The 16861-nt window shown below is 35.0% G+C and overlaps 1 protein-coding gene across 49 annotated transcripts in view; it reads left to right on the top strand.

Moving 5' to 3' along the window:
* LOC124157505 (Down syndrome cell adhesion molecule-like protein Dscam2) overlaps window positions 1-16861 on the top strand; it is a 273890-nt gene that overhangs the window by 234296 nt on the left and 22733 nt on the right. For 39 of the 49 annotated variants that reach the window (XM_046532267.1, XM_046532279.1, XM_046532276.1 and 36 more), the window contains 6 exons: window positions 1975-2166; window positions 3758-3925; window positions 7874-8023; window positions 13342-13562; window positions 14590-14785; window positions 15323-15487. In XM_046532267.1, the coding sequence (XP_046388223.1) occupies window positions 1975-2166; window positions 3758-3925; window positions 7874-8023; window positions 13342-13562; window positions 14590-14785; window positions 15323-15487 (1092 nt within the window). Of the gene's footprint in view, window positions 1-1696; window positions 1859-1974; window positions 2167-3757; window positions 3926-7873; window positions 8024-13341; window positions 13563-14589; window positions 14786-15322; window positions 15488-15575; window positions 15578-16861 lie in introns of all 49 variants that reach the window. The other 10 variants (XM_046532297.1, XM_046532295.1, XM_046532299.1 and 7 more) reach the window with 4 other exon arrangements.

Below are 16861 nucleotides of genomic sequence, written 5' to 3'. Positions count from 1 at the left end.
AGCTTGTGTGCATGTAGATTTAATGAGTATGTCTCGCTCTTTTCCCAATGAGAAAGGGATTTAGTCCGACTTGCTTCTCCTTCACCATGGTCAAAAGATTTTGTTGTTTGCAAATATGGGAGAAATTTTCTTTATTAATTTGTTAAAGCTAAAAGAGCTCAATACTTCCTACCACTCCTAATTAACGTGGTAATAGCCATTTACTATTTTGGGAAATTTTGTGTTATTTTAGATTACATATATTATTGCCTCGCTGTGAACTTTTTTCTTCTGACCATGGATTCTTTATTTGTGATAATATCATTTTATTTCTACTGACCCATATACTACTGCAAATTGTCTATGTTTGGGAGTGCCTTGTCCATTAATATGCTTGGCCATTGACTTTGCTTCTTTGTGTCCTAGTCTTAAGTATTTATTAAGGGCTGTTACTGTTACTCCTGAATTTATTGCTTTATAGCAAATGTATAAATAATGACTTGCTCAGTTATTGATTGGGAACAATGGCCTATATGGGCCATTGAGATCTTCATAAATGATAAAGCAATTCTTACTAATGTATTTTAATGGGAATAATAAATATTTCTTGGGTTATTCTTGCATGTTAGCTAAATCTATTTTAAGTTTACGGCATGGAAATCATTTCATACAAATAATTGTGTCTTTTAACACCTTTCTTTTTATGGGTGAATCATTGAAACGTATTGATTATTAATGCTTTTGGAATTGATTTTTTGTGGATCTTGCATTTTGGCATAGTCCAGGGCATGTCTGAGTGCAATAGTACCTGAAATGAAACTCATATTCATGAAATTCTTCTTAAACATTGTGTTATAATGGGCAGTAACTCAGATTGGTTGAACATTTTACCCATTTCATTTATATTGAAGGAGTTTAACTGTATTGAAAGTTGTTGATGGCTTTAGATTTTGGCAATAAATCAGTTAAATTTCAAAATTTATGTGCATTAAAAGACTTAATGCATTATTTATGTTGTTACCTGTTGAAGTTAAATTTCATATAATTTTATTGTGCTTCATTTATTGCGCTCCTCATTCCATTTATATTAATAGGTATTTTTTAATATGTATACATGTGAACAAAAGGAGGATTTGAGGAAAAAATATTGCTAGCACTGAGTATGTGCTCATTATTCATTACAGCTCTTTTAAATTTTGCTTTGTCATGCTTACTGCCCATTTCTTACTAATGGTGATATGAACAGCTGCTGATGATATTTTAATTGAATTTAACAGCTGCTGATAATATTAATGACACTTTTTGTTGAAAGTTCATAAAATATTAGGTTTCTCAAATAAATGTGCCATTCCTTATTTTTTTAACTGTTCAATGTGACTATTTTCTAATCAATTTAATTTCGATAAAAATCATGTAAATAAAAGCTTTTGAATTTGTCGTAATATTTAACTTCCCACAACAGAAGTAATCTTACACCCTGGATATGCTAATATTGACATAGAATTCACCCTTGGTGCTCAAGGATAAATTATATTAAAAGAAGCATTAAGACATTGATTTGATGTTTGCTTGCCAATACTTGAGTCATCACCAATAGAATTTTGGAACCCATTATTTCATTATGTGGTAGGAAAATGACTTATTTCAGTTGCGTTTGAATTCATGGACATGATTGAAATCTCACCTATGTATCCTCTTGGGTGATTTCGGCTTGCAGGTACTATTGCACCGGCCAGGGAACTCCCCGACCAGGACTCCCCCCTCAAGGCATTCCTAAAGAACCTCAATCTGATTGTTCCTACCGCGGCTGCCATCCTAGTCATTATCATTGCCATCATTGTGATGTGTGTGCTCAAGGGGAAGAGCTCAAACCAGAAAGGTAAGAAGAGCATCTTCCCCTATCCCATTAATTCTCTATTTCTCTTCTACCCACCCTCCTCCCCCTATCAAAACCTCTTCTTTCCCCCCCCCCCCTCACTCCTCCATCCCAATCAGGCACAATCCCTCCTGAGCGTGACTCTGGCTCAACCCAAGGTGCAACTCTCTTCCCATGGCTGCCCAACTGGCTTGACATCAATGTCCTTGTCCCCGTGGCTGCAACTGTGGTGGTGATAATTGTCGGGGTCATAGTGGTGTGCGTTGCCATATCTCGGAAGTCACGTGGACCCGAGCAAACTCGTCTTCGAGGTAAAAGCGTTACATTGCTGGGGTCTACTAAGCTTAACTTTTTATTTGTCATATGCTTTTCCGAATAATGTGACCTGCAATTACATTTGACACCTTGCAATGACTTCCTTCAAATAATTCCATTAATTGGTCATGTATTTAGTTAAGTAATTAAGACTCTATGAATTTGTCTGCTGAATGATTCCTGTGCTTCCATATTCTGTTCAAAACCTGCCGGGATAAAATTTATGATTATTATGATTTTCTTTGAAAGTGAATTAAAATATTTTAAGTTATGGAATGCATATAAATGTGTTATTTCATTGATTGCTTCAAATTATGTTCTATAACTGTTTCAAAATCATAATAAAATATGCATATGAGGTATAATCTGTGAAAAATATCAAAATTTAAACTATTTACCATTTACTAGGTAATAGATTTTAATTTAAATACAGGGCTCCTTATTTCATATGACTGATTATAAAATCCTTTAATCTGTAACTGTTGAAACTTTCTCTCCAGTCTTCTGTTTCAGTCAAAAATCTGTTTACCTTGACGTCCTGCAAACAATCTTGGCCATATCAAGGAATTGTGTGACTTAATAGTTATAACTCTTTCAGTTTGACATCCCACCTCATTTGTATGATTATTGATTTAAAGTACTTTTCACTCAGCACTCAAGAAGAGGTTGGGATTTCAATAAAATTTTATGCTCTAATCTGAGATTTGGTACTGGGCTCTTGGAATAAGAATTTATGCAACCTTAAGGATTACATTGTATTGCAAATTTGTAGTAATGATGTTATGAAGGTGGAAATATATGCCATTTGTCTTAATTTTTTGTCACAAGTTTTAGACCTCCCAGTTGGTTTCTTTTTATCACTGGGTCTTTTTATTAACCAGCTGACTCTTTCTACTCCATCTATGTCTTCTATCTCTTGAAAATCTTCAGTTCATCAAAAAAATGTGAAGTCAATCACTCATGCGTTTGTGGCACACTTAATATCATAATTTGTTATCACTAGTTAACTATAACTTGTATATCCTTTATTTTTGTGATTACTGAGGAGTGAAATTGCCATTTCAATTGTGTCATGTAATGATGTAAACTGTGATATGATGCTTTAGTAAAGGTATTAAAACAAATTATTACCCTTGCAAACCATCTGTTGGTATTGTTTACAGCTTTTGATATGCTGTTTTCTCCAAAACATAATATGTAACTTACAATAACAATATCAAACAAATATTCTTCACAGCTTATGATAACATCCATTATAATATTTTTGAGATGATATGATAGCCATAAAACCCTTCAAAAGTCTATTATTATCAAAATAAAATGTAAAGTATAAAGTAATAAGATATGAAACATAGTTTGTCAACAAACACTTGCATTGTCATTCTCGTACTTTCTTATTTCAGTCTTCTTGTTGTTCATATTTAACGCTCTCTTCATTCATATTAAATCCGAGTGTCATGATTGAGGTAATCAAGTCAATGAAATGTATTGTTCTTATTCAAGTTCTTGGAATATTCATCAGTGATTATCAATTTTTATCTTATAACCAATAGAAATAATTCTTTTGCTTTTTGCTGACAATTTCAGATGATGTTGTCTACAACCAATCTGCTGGAGGAAACTCAACCATGGACAAAAGGAGGCCAGACCTACGTGATGAGCTGGGTTATATTGCTCCACCTAACAGGAAGCTGCCACCTGTTCCTGGCTCCAATTACAACACATGTGATAGAATCAAGAGAGGTACAGTTATAAGTAAGAGAAACCGTTTCCTAAGTCTTTCTCAGCGTTTGTTATTCTTGTCTTTGCCATGAAGAATGTGCTGTAAAAGTGCTGAGAAACCCAGTTCCCTCTATGGAGTTAGAAGACTTTATTATCATTTGAGCATGTTAAGATTGCCTGATGCCAAGGTGAATGAATGTTAGCATTGATGCTCGCATTTATCCAGCGACATCGTTTGTTTAACATTCCCCTTGTCATCTGGTATCAGATCCTATTTTGCCATTTGATGGATGGATTGCCCACTTGGTGTGTAGCAGTGTTAATTCAAGTCTTCTGCTTGATACAGTTTTATTTTACTTTTTTGTTCATATTTGTTGTGTAAAGTTTCCGTTTATTTTATAATTGCTATGGGATAAGTTTCATGTTGACTTAATTTGCTTACCCAAGGAAAATGTGGGAATTCCAAATTCAATGTTCCCAACATTGCTTTTTATCAGAGTGGCTTCCTTTGACACAAAATACCCATAAACCTTTAATCCCTCCTTCGCCTCAAGAGACAAACACCTTGATCAGTTACAGTATATTAATACACAGAATTATTTGAGCATTCATTATTTCTGATTGGTACCAAGGAAGTAAATTTCATCTTCAAAACTCATTCCACACTGTCTTTGTTGATCCAAGGGACCGCTAGACTGATACAGTTACAGACACTGCATTTTTACACTGAAACATGGTACTCGCACTAGCCCTCAATTTATTCTTTAATCTAGATTGCTCTTTTTTTACCTCCATTGGCAACATACTCATTAATTTATATAAATCATTATGCCCATACTCTGAGGAAAAGTTGGTCAGTGTATACTGTAAAGACAGTGGGCCGACGTAATTACTTGAATTTCACACTCACCAAAGCAGTGAAATAATATTTTGCATTCGCTATACATGAGAAGTGACTTGGGATGATACTGCTTTTGTGTGACCAATAAAAGCCGGAATTTATCTGATTATGCTGCTAAGCATGGTCTCAATAACATTGCCCAGGTAGTCCTTGTGAATTGCCACCTGCAAAGTGTGAGGGAATTCATATTCCTCATTCAGGATTCACAAAATAGATTATTTTTGCCTGGCTGATAACTGTGTAACCTTGATCACTTCTACGACGTGCTTCCCTGGATAAATAATTATTGGATACAATAAAAAACAATTTTTTATATCATACAATCCTAAAATTTGTTGTTTCATCTGGCAAGAATTTTGCGCATTGGACGCTTAATAATTTTTGGAGCCTTTACTATTGTAAATTTTATAGGCAAGTAATTTAAAACATGAATCTATAAATATGATAAAAAGTAGGTATTTCTATACTCCTGCTGTAATAAAATTTTCCTCAATGTTTTTTTTTCATAAATTCTATACAATATCATTAAAATTAGAGGAAAACAAACGATGATTTGCTGCACAGTGTAGCTGCACTATAGCTGGCCCTAGAGCAAGGTCTGCACCATTATGAGAGTTTACTGAGACAAAACCATGTGCCCATATGTCTTAACATGCTAGAACGGCATGGTACTGCAGTGCCCTCTGACTAGTGTAACTTCAAGAGCTCATGATTGCACTCTAAATATTCAATCAATTTTTCGAGCTGCAACCCGAATCAGCTTCTCAACAATTTGTAAAATCTGCTATGTTGATAGAGTTTGACAAAAAAGGGACTAATAATTGTCTATTTTTTTAAATCCGCCTCCTTTCTGTCCTGCAGAAAAATTAATAGTATTAAACTTTTTGTAGATAAGTTTATGAGGTCATTCACTTCTGCTGATCAGGTCACCTCCTCTCAGCTACATCTCCCCTTCTTACATTAACCTTTTGTGGTTTGCTGTTGTTAATACTCATGTGAGCAATTTCTTCCCTCTCGCACAATGAGTTATTGAACCAAAAATCTGCTTCTTGGGACAGCAAATCGAGAACGTTTATATTACTTTTTTCTAAAAGAAAATAGTGATGGGTTTTGTTGATTTCCTTGCCTTTTTGCTTTTTGCCTTGCTCATTCAGAGTGTGCTGCCTTAAATTGTTACTTAGAGGGAAAGAGTTTCCTAATATGGATACATTTTCATTGCTATCCATAGTAGGCATTAATAGTGCTGGTGACAAGAAACCAAGATGATGGGGATTTTAGTCAAGATTAGCCATAAAAACAGGAATGGTGATGCTGTGAATAGAAATGCTATATAAAACTATTAATTTACAATTCTTAGTGGTTCAAAATTTCGAAAGGGCTTTATCAATAGGATGCAGGAGTCAAATTCATGAAGTAATTACTTTGAAATCGTTGGAGTGCTGTCTTAACATTGTAAAACTTAACTTATGAAATTAGTTAGCCAAATTATTGGTTATTTATTCTAATTTGTCATCATAAGAAGAGAACTGCAAAAATTGTACTCCATTACTCCACTTTTTTCCCCTGTGATGATATCTTAGTCATTTATGCTTGAAAGTAGTCTAATGCTGTATACATTCCACCAAGATTTTGGGAAAAAATGGGGGGGACTATATTTGGAGGAAAATGGTAAGTTCATTTATATTTTGAATGGATTAAGCTTTGCCAGCTACTACCACGTGAAGTGTAAATCTAGTAGGCCAGACTTAGTTGTAGACCACATGAGAGCCCAACCAAGAATCAGGCTACGGCGTGAATGTATTTATGAATGAAGGAGTTAACTCATTGCTTGAGAATTTTTGTAAAATCAATACTGATGTGTAGCTTACATTAATAATTACCTAATTGATGTGTGTTGATCCCTCACTTCCTAATGGTCAACTTTTCCTCTAAGTTTGTATCATGACATACAATGAGACTATGTTTCTTTTTCGGAATATCAACTACACGGAAAATGAGGCACACCTTCTTTTAAAGTTATTACTGTGTTTAAGAACACTTCACTTCATACAACTCTCATCCGTGATCACTGACAATCATGAGGGATTCCACTGTTTTCAGAAAATAAAATTTTATCTTTTATTAATGCACATTTGACTAGCTTCCAATTTTGTAAATTTCATTGTGATTTGTAATACCGTGGGATGGCTGTCTCATTAGGAAAATTGTATATTTTCCTTTTTTTGTTGCTTAGATATTTTAAGCTACATATCATGGCAAAGACAGCAATAGAAATCATGGTAGGTATGATTTTTTTCTATTTTTTGATACTTTTCTTATGTAAGACTCTGGGTTTTCATCAGGTGAACATAACACTTGAATGATAATATTGTTGAAATAAATCTTATTATTGAAGAGGTATCTTTCATAAAGTTGCCTTGAATCAAGTTAGTTTGATTTTCAGGTGCTTATCTTTTTGTTGAATTGAAAGTGTCGTTTCGTTTATAAGGAGTATTACCTCTCTTTTGTCACGAATGCTATTCAATATAAATTAAAAGTGAAAAATTAAGTAAATATTCCCCTAAGAACATGTGCCAGTCCTCCGTAAGTTTCATGTGATATATTTTTTATAGTTCCGAAAACCATAGGAGATACGACTCAATATACCCCTTCTAACCACACTAGATTGTGTGGCCAATTCTCTTTTTGGTTTTGTGAACACTTCTTTAAGTGCACCACACTAAGTGAATAGGACAAACACTCCTCATGCACATACATCACCACAGAATGCACATATAAATCTCAATGCAATTACTGTAAACCACACATAGTGTCCACCATCCCCGTGATCAATGGTCCCAGACCATCCCACCTGGAATCCAGTCATTCTTCACTCACCCCGACCCTTCTCTTCCAACCTTCCTCCCCTCGCTGTCGTCGCCGCCACGTTCTACTGGATCCTCCTGACCCACGCTCTCCTCCTCCTCCTGCTCACTCGAACCAATCCCTGGCTTGGCCTGCACGTGCTCTCACAACGCTGCCACTCTGTCGCTGCTGCCTGCTGCCTATGGTCTCTCATTGGGGTTGGTGATGGCCGTTAGGGGGCTCTTTCCGGAGTGGACACCCTCATGCCACGTGGGATCCCCGTCGCCACATGTACGAGGAGCTTACCCTGCATCCTCCAGGCGGTAGGGGCAGGTTGCCCCTACCTCCCCGCCCACATGGGTCAGATGAGACTATCCATCGCAGAGGTAAGCCTGAGTTATGTTTTTTTGTGGCAGAAGTGTGTCCCCCCCCAAAAAAATAAAACTGATAACATTTGCTCATCTGTGGCATCCATTGTACGCTTAGTAGAAGTTAAGCAAGGTCCTTCCATCAAATGGGCCCTGAAAAGAATGAGGGCAGTAGTATCATTTATGTACTTTGCAGAAGATTTTTGATAATTGTCATAATGTATTTGTATTGATGGAACGTCCAATTTTTGCATGAAATCCCTTCAAAGAGAAATTAGTGGTATTTGGAAGTCTCACAAAATGTCACTGTGTAAATATGAGATACATATTGTGCTATTTTACTGTAACCATTAAATTTAGCTCAACTCACCTCTCTTAATTTTACCGAAGTCAGTACCCTGTAGCTCGAAATAATTTCTCATGAGTCCTGAAGGGTTAATTATTCGATAAAATTTATTTGAGGAACTTGGTTTACTTTCTTATTAATCTAGGTCATGAAGATTTCTTGCCCCATATAAATCCTGTGAAAGAAATAGTATTGATAAATATAATCCTGCAAAAAAAATTTAATTTGTCTTTTGGAAACCTGACCATAGACCTATTACTTAAAAGGCCAGCAAATAGCATTATATTTACATTTCTCAGGCTTCTGGATTGTTATTCTGGATTCCTCTTAGAAATTTTCAACATGTAAAGTAGAAGAATATTCTCTATTATTTTTGGGAAAAAGAAGTGGGTTAAAAATATGGGTATTCAGCAAATTACTAGAAAATATCAGAGGGCTAAGTTGCTTCATGAAGTCCTTTCAAATGTGGCTAAATAAATATCAATGGAGTTTTTTGTATCAGCTTCAAGTTCATTGAATAATATAATTTAGTCAGGATATCATATTTTCTACCTCTTATTTCATGAACATTACAGGAACATCATAAATTCTTTTATAATTCATTTCATGTTGTCCCTTGATAACTTTATGGTGTATCAGGTAAGCTCGATGTGATTGATTTTATGTATTCCAGGTAAAACCGTTAGATTATGCTAGTGTATTTTCATTTATAACTTCCCAAGCAAGTGCTAGATTTTGTTTTTTTTTGTACTTTAACCTTTTTGGCTAATCAAAATCGTTTACATTCACAATGTTTTACCCACATTTATATCTATCCCAAAGACCTCCTTACTTATACTATTAACAATTCCCTAAATTGGTCATTGTTTAACTTGATGCAAGGTTACATCACCAAAAGGTAAGTTCTAGTAAACTTCTTATCAATTTCTTTGCAATTGATGTCAATAAATGTAATAGCATGCTTTTTTTACTGTTTTTATATAATTTATGTTTGCATTTTTTAATTAGTCGATGTGTGTGAAGTATAATTAAGCAATAGAAAATAGGTAGTGGCTGTTTATAGCCTTCAGTCTTTACTATTTTTACTCTTACTCTGGATTCTGTCATGCTGTATAAAGTAGAGTTAAGCATAGTTTTGAGAAAAAATTTGAAAAGGATAAAATATTTCCATTCACTTAAATAAAATTGTATCATATTAAAAAAAACTTCAATACTTTTTTAAATTGATGGCTTAAATTTTAAGTGAATTTTCATATGATGTACTCTGTCATCCTTTATTTATTTATATCAGCTGTCTTAAATGAGTTGAATAATATTTTTGGCTGAAATTTGATTGGATGATAATTTTTGTGAGGGTGCAATTTTGTGGTTTTCGTCAGGTTTATAGGTAATCAATTTATACGTCACCTGCAGTTTGTAGAACTTTTATTACAGGCAACATGAGTTATAAGGGAAAGTTAGTAAGATTACTAAAATTCTGGTATGGGTTTCTATGGTGTGGTTTAAGGGTATTGTGAAATTCTAGTTTCGTCAGCCATTTTTGGTGATTTACGTAGACAACAAGGCATTTGCATTTTTCTGTTGGCTGATAGTGAGGAAACCGACTTTTCTCACCTCCTGCTCATAGTACTGGGCGTAAGTTAGCAAATAACTTTTTTTAACAAACATGATTGCTAATCCTTCAGTAATTTGTGGGAAATAATCGATACCTCCACTACACAAATGCTCAATTCTCCAAGCTTCGGAGATGAGCGTTTATGCTCCGGCTACTGCCAGCTGAGCGGATTTGTATAGTTGGGATCCAAATGAGTGGATTTAATTTGGTGGGCGATTGTTGACACACTTGAACTTGAAGTGAACAGCTACAAAATTCAGTCTTCTCATCTCAGACCTTAAAATAAAAGCAAATGGCCTTCATAACTGTTATGTGTATAAGTCAAGATGTGCAGTTGGAGAACATGGGATTCGTGACAGTAATGTATAGCATTACATACTTAAAATTGATAGCTCAAGCTTCAGTGCTTTCAGACTCTGTGGAATAAGAATCAAAATGCTAGGATCAGAATTAGGGAAGTGATTGCCAAAAATTTAGAATCAATCCATGAGACTTCTTTTGATAATTGTCAGATTTGTTTAAATCATCTAACTTTTGTGTGTACAATGAATAGTTATGAAAACATATTTTTGGGATCAATAAAGGTTTTTCATCCCTATTTTGCATATTTAAGCTTTAAGAACTGATTTAACCTCTATGTACTTTAAGTGGAGCTTAGTTATAGAGACATTAAAGAGAATAGACAGATTTTTGTCAAAATAGAGGGATAATTGTTTTGAATTTTAGGTTTAAATTTACTAATTAAACAGATCAGTGAAGGACATAGATTTTGTATCATTGGCTGAAAGTGATGGGTTTTTGGGTTTCAGTTGTTAGATGAGAAAATGATGTGTGTAAAACATTACTCAAGTCTGATTATACACAGGATCCACATTCATAGTTTTTGTTAGGCATAGGTGCTCCCATGAGTATGTACTACCCATTGTAAATGTGAGCACTTCTAGGCCTCAGTGCCACCTCCGTCCACTATTCCTATTTAGGTTCCAATATGTGAGCTTGAATTGGTTTTCCCTGCAGGAATAGAGTGGTAGTGGTATTTAAGTAGCAAAGACTTGAAGAAACCAAGAAACATTTGCTGATATAATAATTCACTTTGAATGATGATGACGTGGCGTTGTAAGTGGTAGAATTCCTGATTGGAAATTGAAACTGAGGAGTTTAATTCAAGTGATTTTTTTCACAGTGAATTCCTTCCTTTGGTGTTGTTATTATAGGAGAAATAAGAATTCCCAGGTTGAGGACAGGGAGTTGGTGTTGTAATTTATAGATTTCTTAGCTGCTGACTGCAGATGGATCAGGTGAATCCTTGTGGAACCCACAAAATTAACCCTCACTGCGCATTTAATAGTATGGGAAGGATAATATGGGGCTGATTTGGGCATTCAGAAGGGCAAACTTTTCATTTGGGTAGTATGAGATGATGGTGCCCCTTTTGTGAAATGAAAACTTGTGATCACTACCTACCTACGACCTAGGTTTTGACATGGCACGTGGTCACCAGAAGATGATGATGTGATCATCCTCCTTCAATGTGGCACATCATTAACTGATCTGGTGATGGCCTTCCACATCAAAACCTAGGTCACACAGCATTAAATTCATGTGAAATTATATAGTATTTTGTAGTGATGATCGGATCAGATACCTCAAATCCAAATATCTGTGGATATTGCCCTTCATTGGATACTTTGGATCCAAATTCGCTGAAGGCATCGGATCTGGATCGGAAATTTTAAATTTATGCTTCAGTGAATGCAGCGTTCCATTCGAGGGAGTGGAAAGAGTTCCAATCCAACCTTCTCATGCACCGTTGAACTGCGATTCTTGCCCTACTCATGAACCATTTTGTTTTAAAGCTCTCGTTAGGGTTATGGAACAGAATTTCTGCCGTGGAAAATTTTACGGCAAAATTTGACAGCCACATAGTGTGATCCTTACAAAGAGATTGAACAACCATCAGGAGAATCTCAATGCTATAGGATAACAACCACGTCAAAAGTGACTACGTCGCAGATTAAAAAAAACACCCTCGGCATTCCATCACCCCATGCCAGGAAAATGTCAAGTCACACGAGAGCAATAGAAGTGTGTTTCATCCCTACCCTGTCTCACCATTTGACCTTTTTCGGTCCACCAGCTTCAATTCTCCCAGTTTCTGAAGGCCAAATGCTAAGTGAGTCACCTACTGAGTCCGGATATATCTCAATAGCTTTCAGCAATTGTATGACATACGAGATTCAAAAAAGAATGAGACCAAATGTGTCGCATTTCTAATATATTTGTTTTTTTTTTTTAAGCTCAAATTGATTGAAACAAAGTTTTTTAGTTATAACAATACCAATATTCAACATTTTCCAAACAGCACAATTTTTGAAGAACAGGCGTGGCATCAGTACTGTCAAACAAGAAGATATGCCCTGAAAACGCCAACTGTATATTTCACATAGGTTACCCGGCTTCGATTAGAAGGCAATGATGTCACAAAATAGCAAGATCTGACATGTCCGTCCTTGACTATCTCATTCGTAGCCTCATTACTTGAAAGATGAGGGGAGTGCACTCCTTCCCCTCCACCTATCCTTTAAGTGCTTCTGCTGCCCACCCCTTCCTCTGGGTCGTCTCGTTCTATTCCTGCAATTCGTCACATGTGATGCTAATGTTGTTCTAAACATTGTTAGTTGTGTTGCAGATTGCGCAGTTGCAATTAATTTAATGATATTCGGATAAAAATATCTTTCAAAGTGTAGAACCATTTTTATTGACATAAAGAGAACCGTGTGCGTGCACTGTGATGTGAAACTATCGCGAAGAAGTGCAAAATCCACCTCACTGCAACTGAAGCATTTGCGGGTGAAACAGAAGTCCGTATGCAATGAGAAAGTGGCAAATTTTGGGGGAAACTTATGGGAAGAATATTAAAAATCAGTTAATGGTAAATCCAAAGATTGAAACCTATTTTCTTTTCCAAAGGCAAGCGTAACAGTTTAGATCCTTAGCGTGTAAAGATTTTTTCGTATTTAAAAAATAATTTGAAAGGTTATAAAAATGATTTTTAATAAAAATGTTAAAACATTGATGTAAATCTAAAAAGCATTTCTTTGATTGTATGTACTCTTAGGAAACTTGAATAATTAATTCGTTTTATAGCTGGAATTCGAAAATGTATTTGGAACCGAAAATATCCGAAGATCCAGCTCCGAAAAAATCCTGGATCCCTCCATCCCTAGTTTTTTGCATTCCATGATGTCATGAAGTCACACCTGAAACAATGAATGATTTAAATCTAGTACGACTTGGAGTAGTGGATTTATGAGTGTATAAATGTCTTTTTCTGTCTTTTGTGGTTGCTTTTTGCTTTCCATTTGTCTTTAGCAGGTATGGAAGATGAAATATGCCCATATGCTACGTTCCACTTGCTTGGATTCCGGGAGGAAATGGATCCATCAAAGGCCATGCAGTTTCAGACATTCCCTCATCAGAATGGGCATGGTGGTGGAAGTGGAAGCATTGGTGGAGGAACAGGAACAACTGGCGGATTGGTTGGTGGCAATGGCAGTGCTGCTCACGCCCACAGCCGCAGTGGATCTCAGTCTATGGTATGGTCAGATCTGAAGGAATATCTTCAAAACAGTTTTGGTCTTAAGTCACTTTCTTATGTACTGGTTGACCACTAATTTCACACACTTATTGATGGTGCCCGAAGTAAGTTTGGTTTTGGATGTGATGTAAGAGAAATTATATCCCAATATAAAATATGCATTCCAAAGTGTGCATTTAAAAAAGTTGAAATGCTAACAGCCATTACCAGCACCTGCATCTGACTTGCTAAGTTCTCAACAGGCTGTGATTGCCAGTGCATGACATTGTGTGAAAACTTTCATTTGATTACATAGGAACTGATGCCGGTGCAGCGTGGTATAAACAGCCCAAATGGTGATATATTCTATGACAGTTTCATTTCCTATAACTAAAGTGAAATCTCCACATAACTAATTTTCAGGTATCATATAAATTATAAATATTTGAGTTTAGTTTTGCTTTATGATGGTGATATGGAGTTTTTATTATCTCTGAAACCAATGTACTATTTTAGTTGAGATTAAAATGTCTGGGCAGCAATCCATTTATTTGTCTTGTTTTTAAAGCTCACTTCAATCATGATTTCTCGAAGCTAATGGTATAGACTATAGTCTATACAGCCATAACTTTTCTTTGTTTAATGAAGTCTATGGCAACTAAGTTCAAGTTTTCTTCCTTTTCTCATTCTGTAATTGTGTCAATAAGGCATTAATGGTATTTTATGTAGGTACTATTTAATAGGCAACTAGACTTGTCAAAGATATCCACCATTTATAGTCTCAATTTCATGAAAACAAAAGAGTGCCAGCCCGAAAATGTGGTGCAGAATTAAAGATTCATGATTGTTAATCACACCCCGTGGGAGTCAAAGCTGATAAATCTAAGAAATTTCTCAGAGGTCATTTTTGTACACTGATAAGAGATAATTTCCTCGTTTACTTCAGCTAAATTAACCATCACTGATTCAAGTAGGACATAAAATATGAATGAAGTCTACATGAAGTTTTGGAAAATACTGAAATTTTAACCAAATTTCTTCCACAGCCTCGTGCAGGAAATGGACGCTACTCTCGAGTCCCACACAATGGCCCAAGCTCTGCATTTTCACCTGAGTATGATGATCCTGCCAACTGTGAGCCAGAGGAAGATCAGTATGGTGGAAGTAGCAGTCAATATGGGCAATATGGTGCTCCCTATGATCATTATGGCAGCCGAGGTTCAGTGAGCAGGAGGAGTGTTGGTAAGAATATCTCGGATATTTTCTCCTCCTTTCTAAGTGTGCCCCGACTGTCATTGAGAGAATGGAAAATGCTGTATTGTTTTGAATTAAGTCCTCTCTTTTTGTTCTAATTCATCAGGTTAAAAGTAATAGCGAGTTTATTTGATCATATGTGACATTTTTTTCCAAAATTGTGAATCTTCAAAAATGTCGAGGGATGAAGTTAATATATTTTTCTTTCATCTGACATCCTTCTTGAATTTTTAAAATTTTTATTTTTTTCTTAGTAAAATATGGCCAACCTTTGTCCATTTAGTAAATAGGCTTTATTTTCTGAAATGTAATGGGACTGAACTTTTTGGGCTTAAATTCATTTCGCAAACCGTTGTAAAATCCACTCCATTCAGTTCTGTTCAAGTAATATGATATCAAAATGATAAAATTTCTAGGAGGTAAATGGGGATGGTATTGATCTTGCTATTATATGGTCCAAATGTGCTGAATTTCTTGTTGCCTCCATTAACTGGATTCATTTAACCTATTTCTGCTGACTATTAGGATCTGCAAGGAACCTTCCAGTGTCTGGCAGTCCTGAACCTCCACCACCACCTCCTCGAAACCATGATCCAAATAATTCATCATCATTTAATGATTCCAAAGATAGCAATGAAATCTCTGAGGCTGAGTGTGACCGTGACCAGCTTGTCAATCGAAATTATGGAGGTATGAATATACTTAAGTGAAATTAATTTCCATTATTACCAATCAATAATAATTCCTTAATTACAAAAATGACCCACAGTTCTTAAAGGAGTTAATTTTTATGTATGAAGTAAAATCCTTATTCACTTTTTAGGTTTGTTGGTTGCTTGAATTTTTGTAGGTATTGATTTTAACCCAGTAGTTTTTTTCATATTTTTGTGGGGAAATGTGTACCTTACCAAGTATTTTTAATTGATTGAAGAATTAGATGCTATCATGCCTTATTTAGTTTTTAATGTTAATGTAACCACCACTATATTCCTAAGTGAAAAGTGAAAATGCTTGTGAACTAACAGTCTATGGTAAGAAAAGTATCTGATCCAACAGGAAAACCTAGACAGCCAAATTTGGGTATTTTTTCTGTTAAACATAAATAAATTTTAGTTGAATTGGTACATTAGTTGTTTCAAGTCTTTACTGTGTTTAAAATTTATCTGTTCCTTCTAATATAAGCAAACAAATCCTCATTTATTCAGCTAATGATATTTATTTCTCCAAGGGGAACCTACCTTTGACTGAATCAGGTAATATTATGATTTTGGAAGTTAGTATTTGGTCAATGCTTATTTATGGTTATGTTAGTTAATATTTAGTTATCTCTCCTTAATGCTTAGAAGACTTAGGAGGAGGATAGAAATCTAGGAAATAATTTTGATATCAGGTAACACTTTTGTATCAAATTGTATCCTTCCAAATTTATACAACCATTTGGGTCCTCGGGTGGTGTGTGTCAATTCATCCCATTGGTCTCATTATGTTCAACTAATATTTCAGGAAAACTAATGAGGTTGTGCAGATTTGCTTTAGCTGACATTCTTAAGACCATTATTATGGAAATATATTCTGTTTGCAAATATCATAAAGATTATTTTACTCACTGTTACAGAAAATAAGTGTGTGGAATTCTCTTAGTATATAATGACTTAGTAAGACCTTATTAAGAGAGATAAGTTAATATTGGAAGCATATATTTAGATGTTGGATAAAATTTTTCTCCTTTTGTTTTAAAATCAGGAAATATTATTCTTATGTGCTTTCTAATGAACAGTATAGCAACTGAAGTGAGGTAAGGCTTTCTACGGGAATCATAGGTTTATTCTTGTAGCTGTGCATTTATTTTTTGACGGAAATATTAAAATAATTTTCCCTTCTGCCATGGAATAACTTCAGGAGATACTTTTTAAGTAGTTATTATTTTGATTGACTCAATATGAATACATACAGTTTGGTGAAAATAGAAAAGAATTTTTACTGATACAACTTACAGGACAAATAATTTTATACTAAATTGGTCTTCAAAAATTAAATTTTCACCTTTTGGCAATAGAAACTTTT

Source organism: Ischnura elegans, chromosome 4, assembly GCF_921293095.1.
Source record: "Ischnura elegans chromosome 4, ioIscEleg1.1, whole genome shotgun sequence".
In the NCBI taxonomy this organism is placed as follows: Eukaryota; Metazoa; Arthropoda; class Insecta; order Odonata; family Coenagrionidae; genus Ischnura; species Ischnura elegans.
This window is presented reverse-complemented; position numbering and strand designations above follow the sequence as displayed.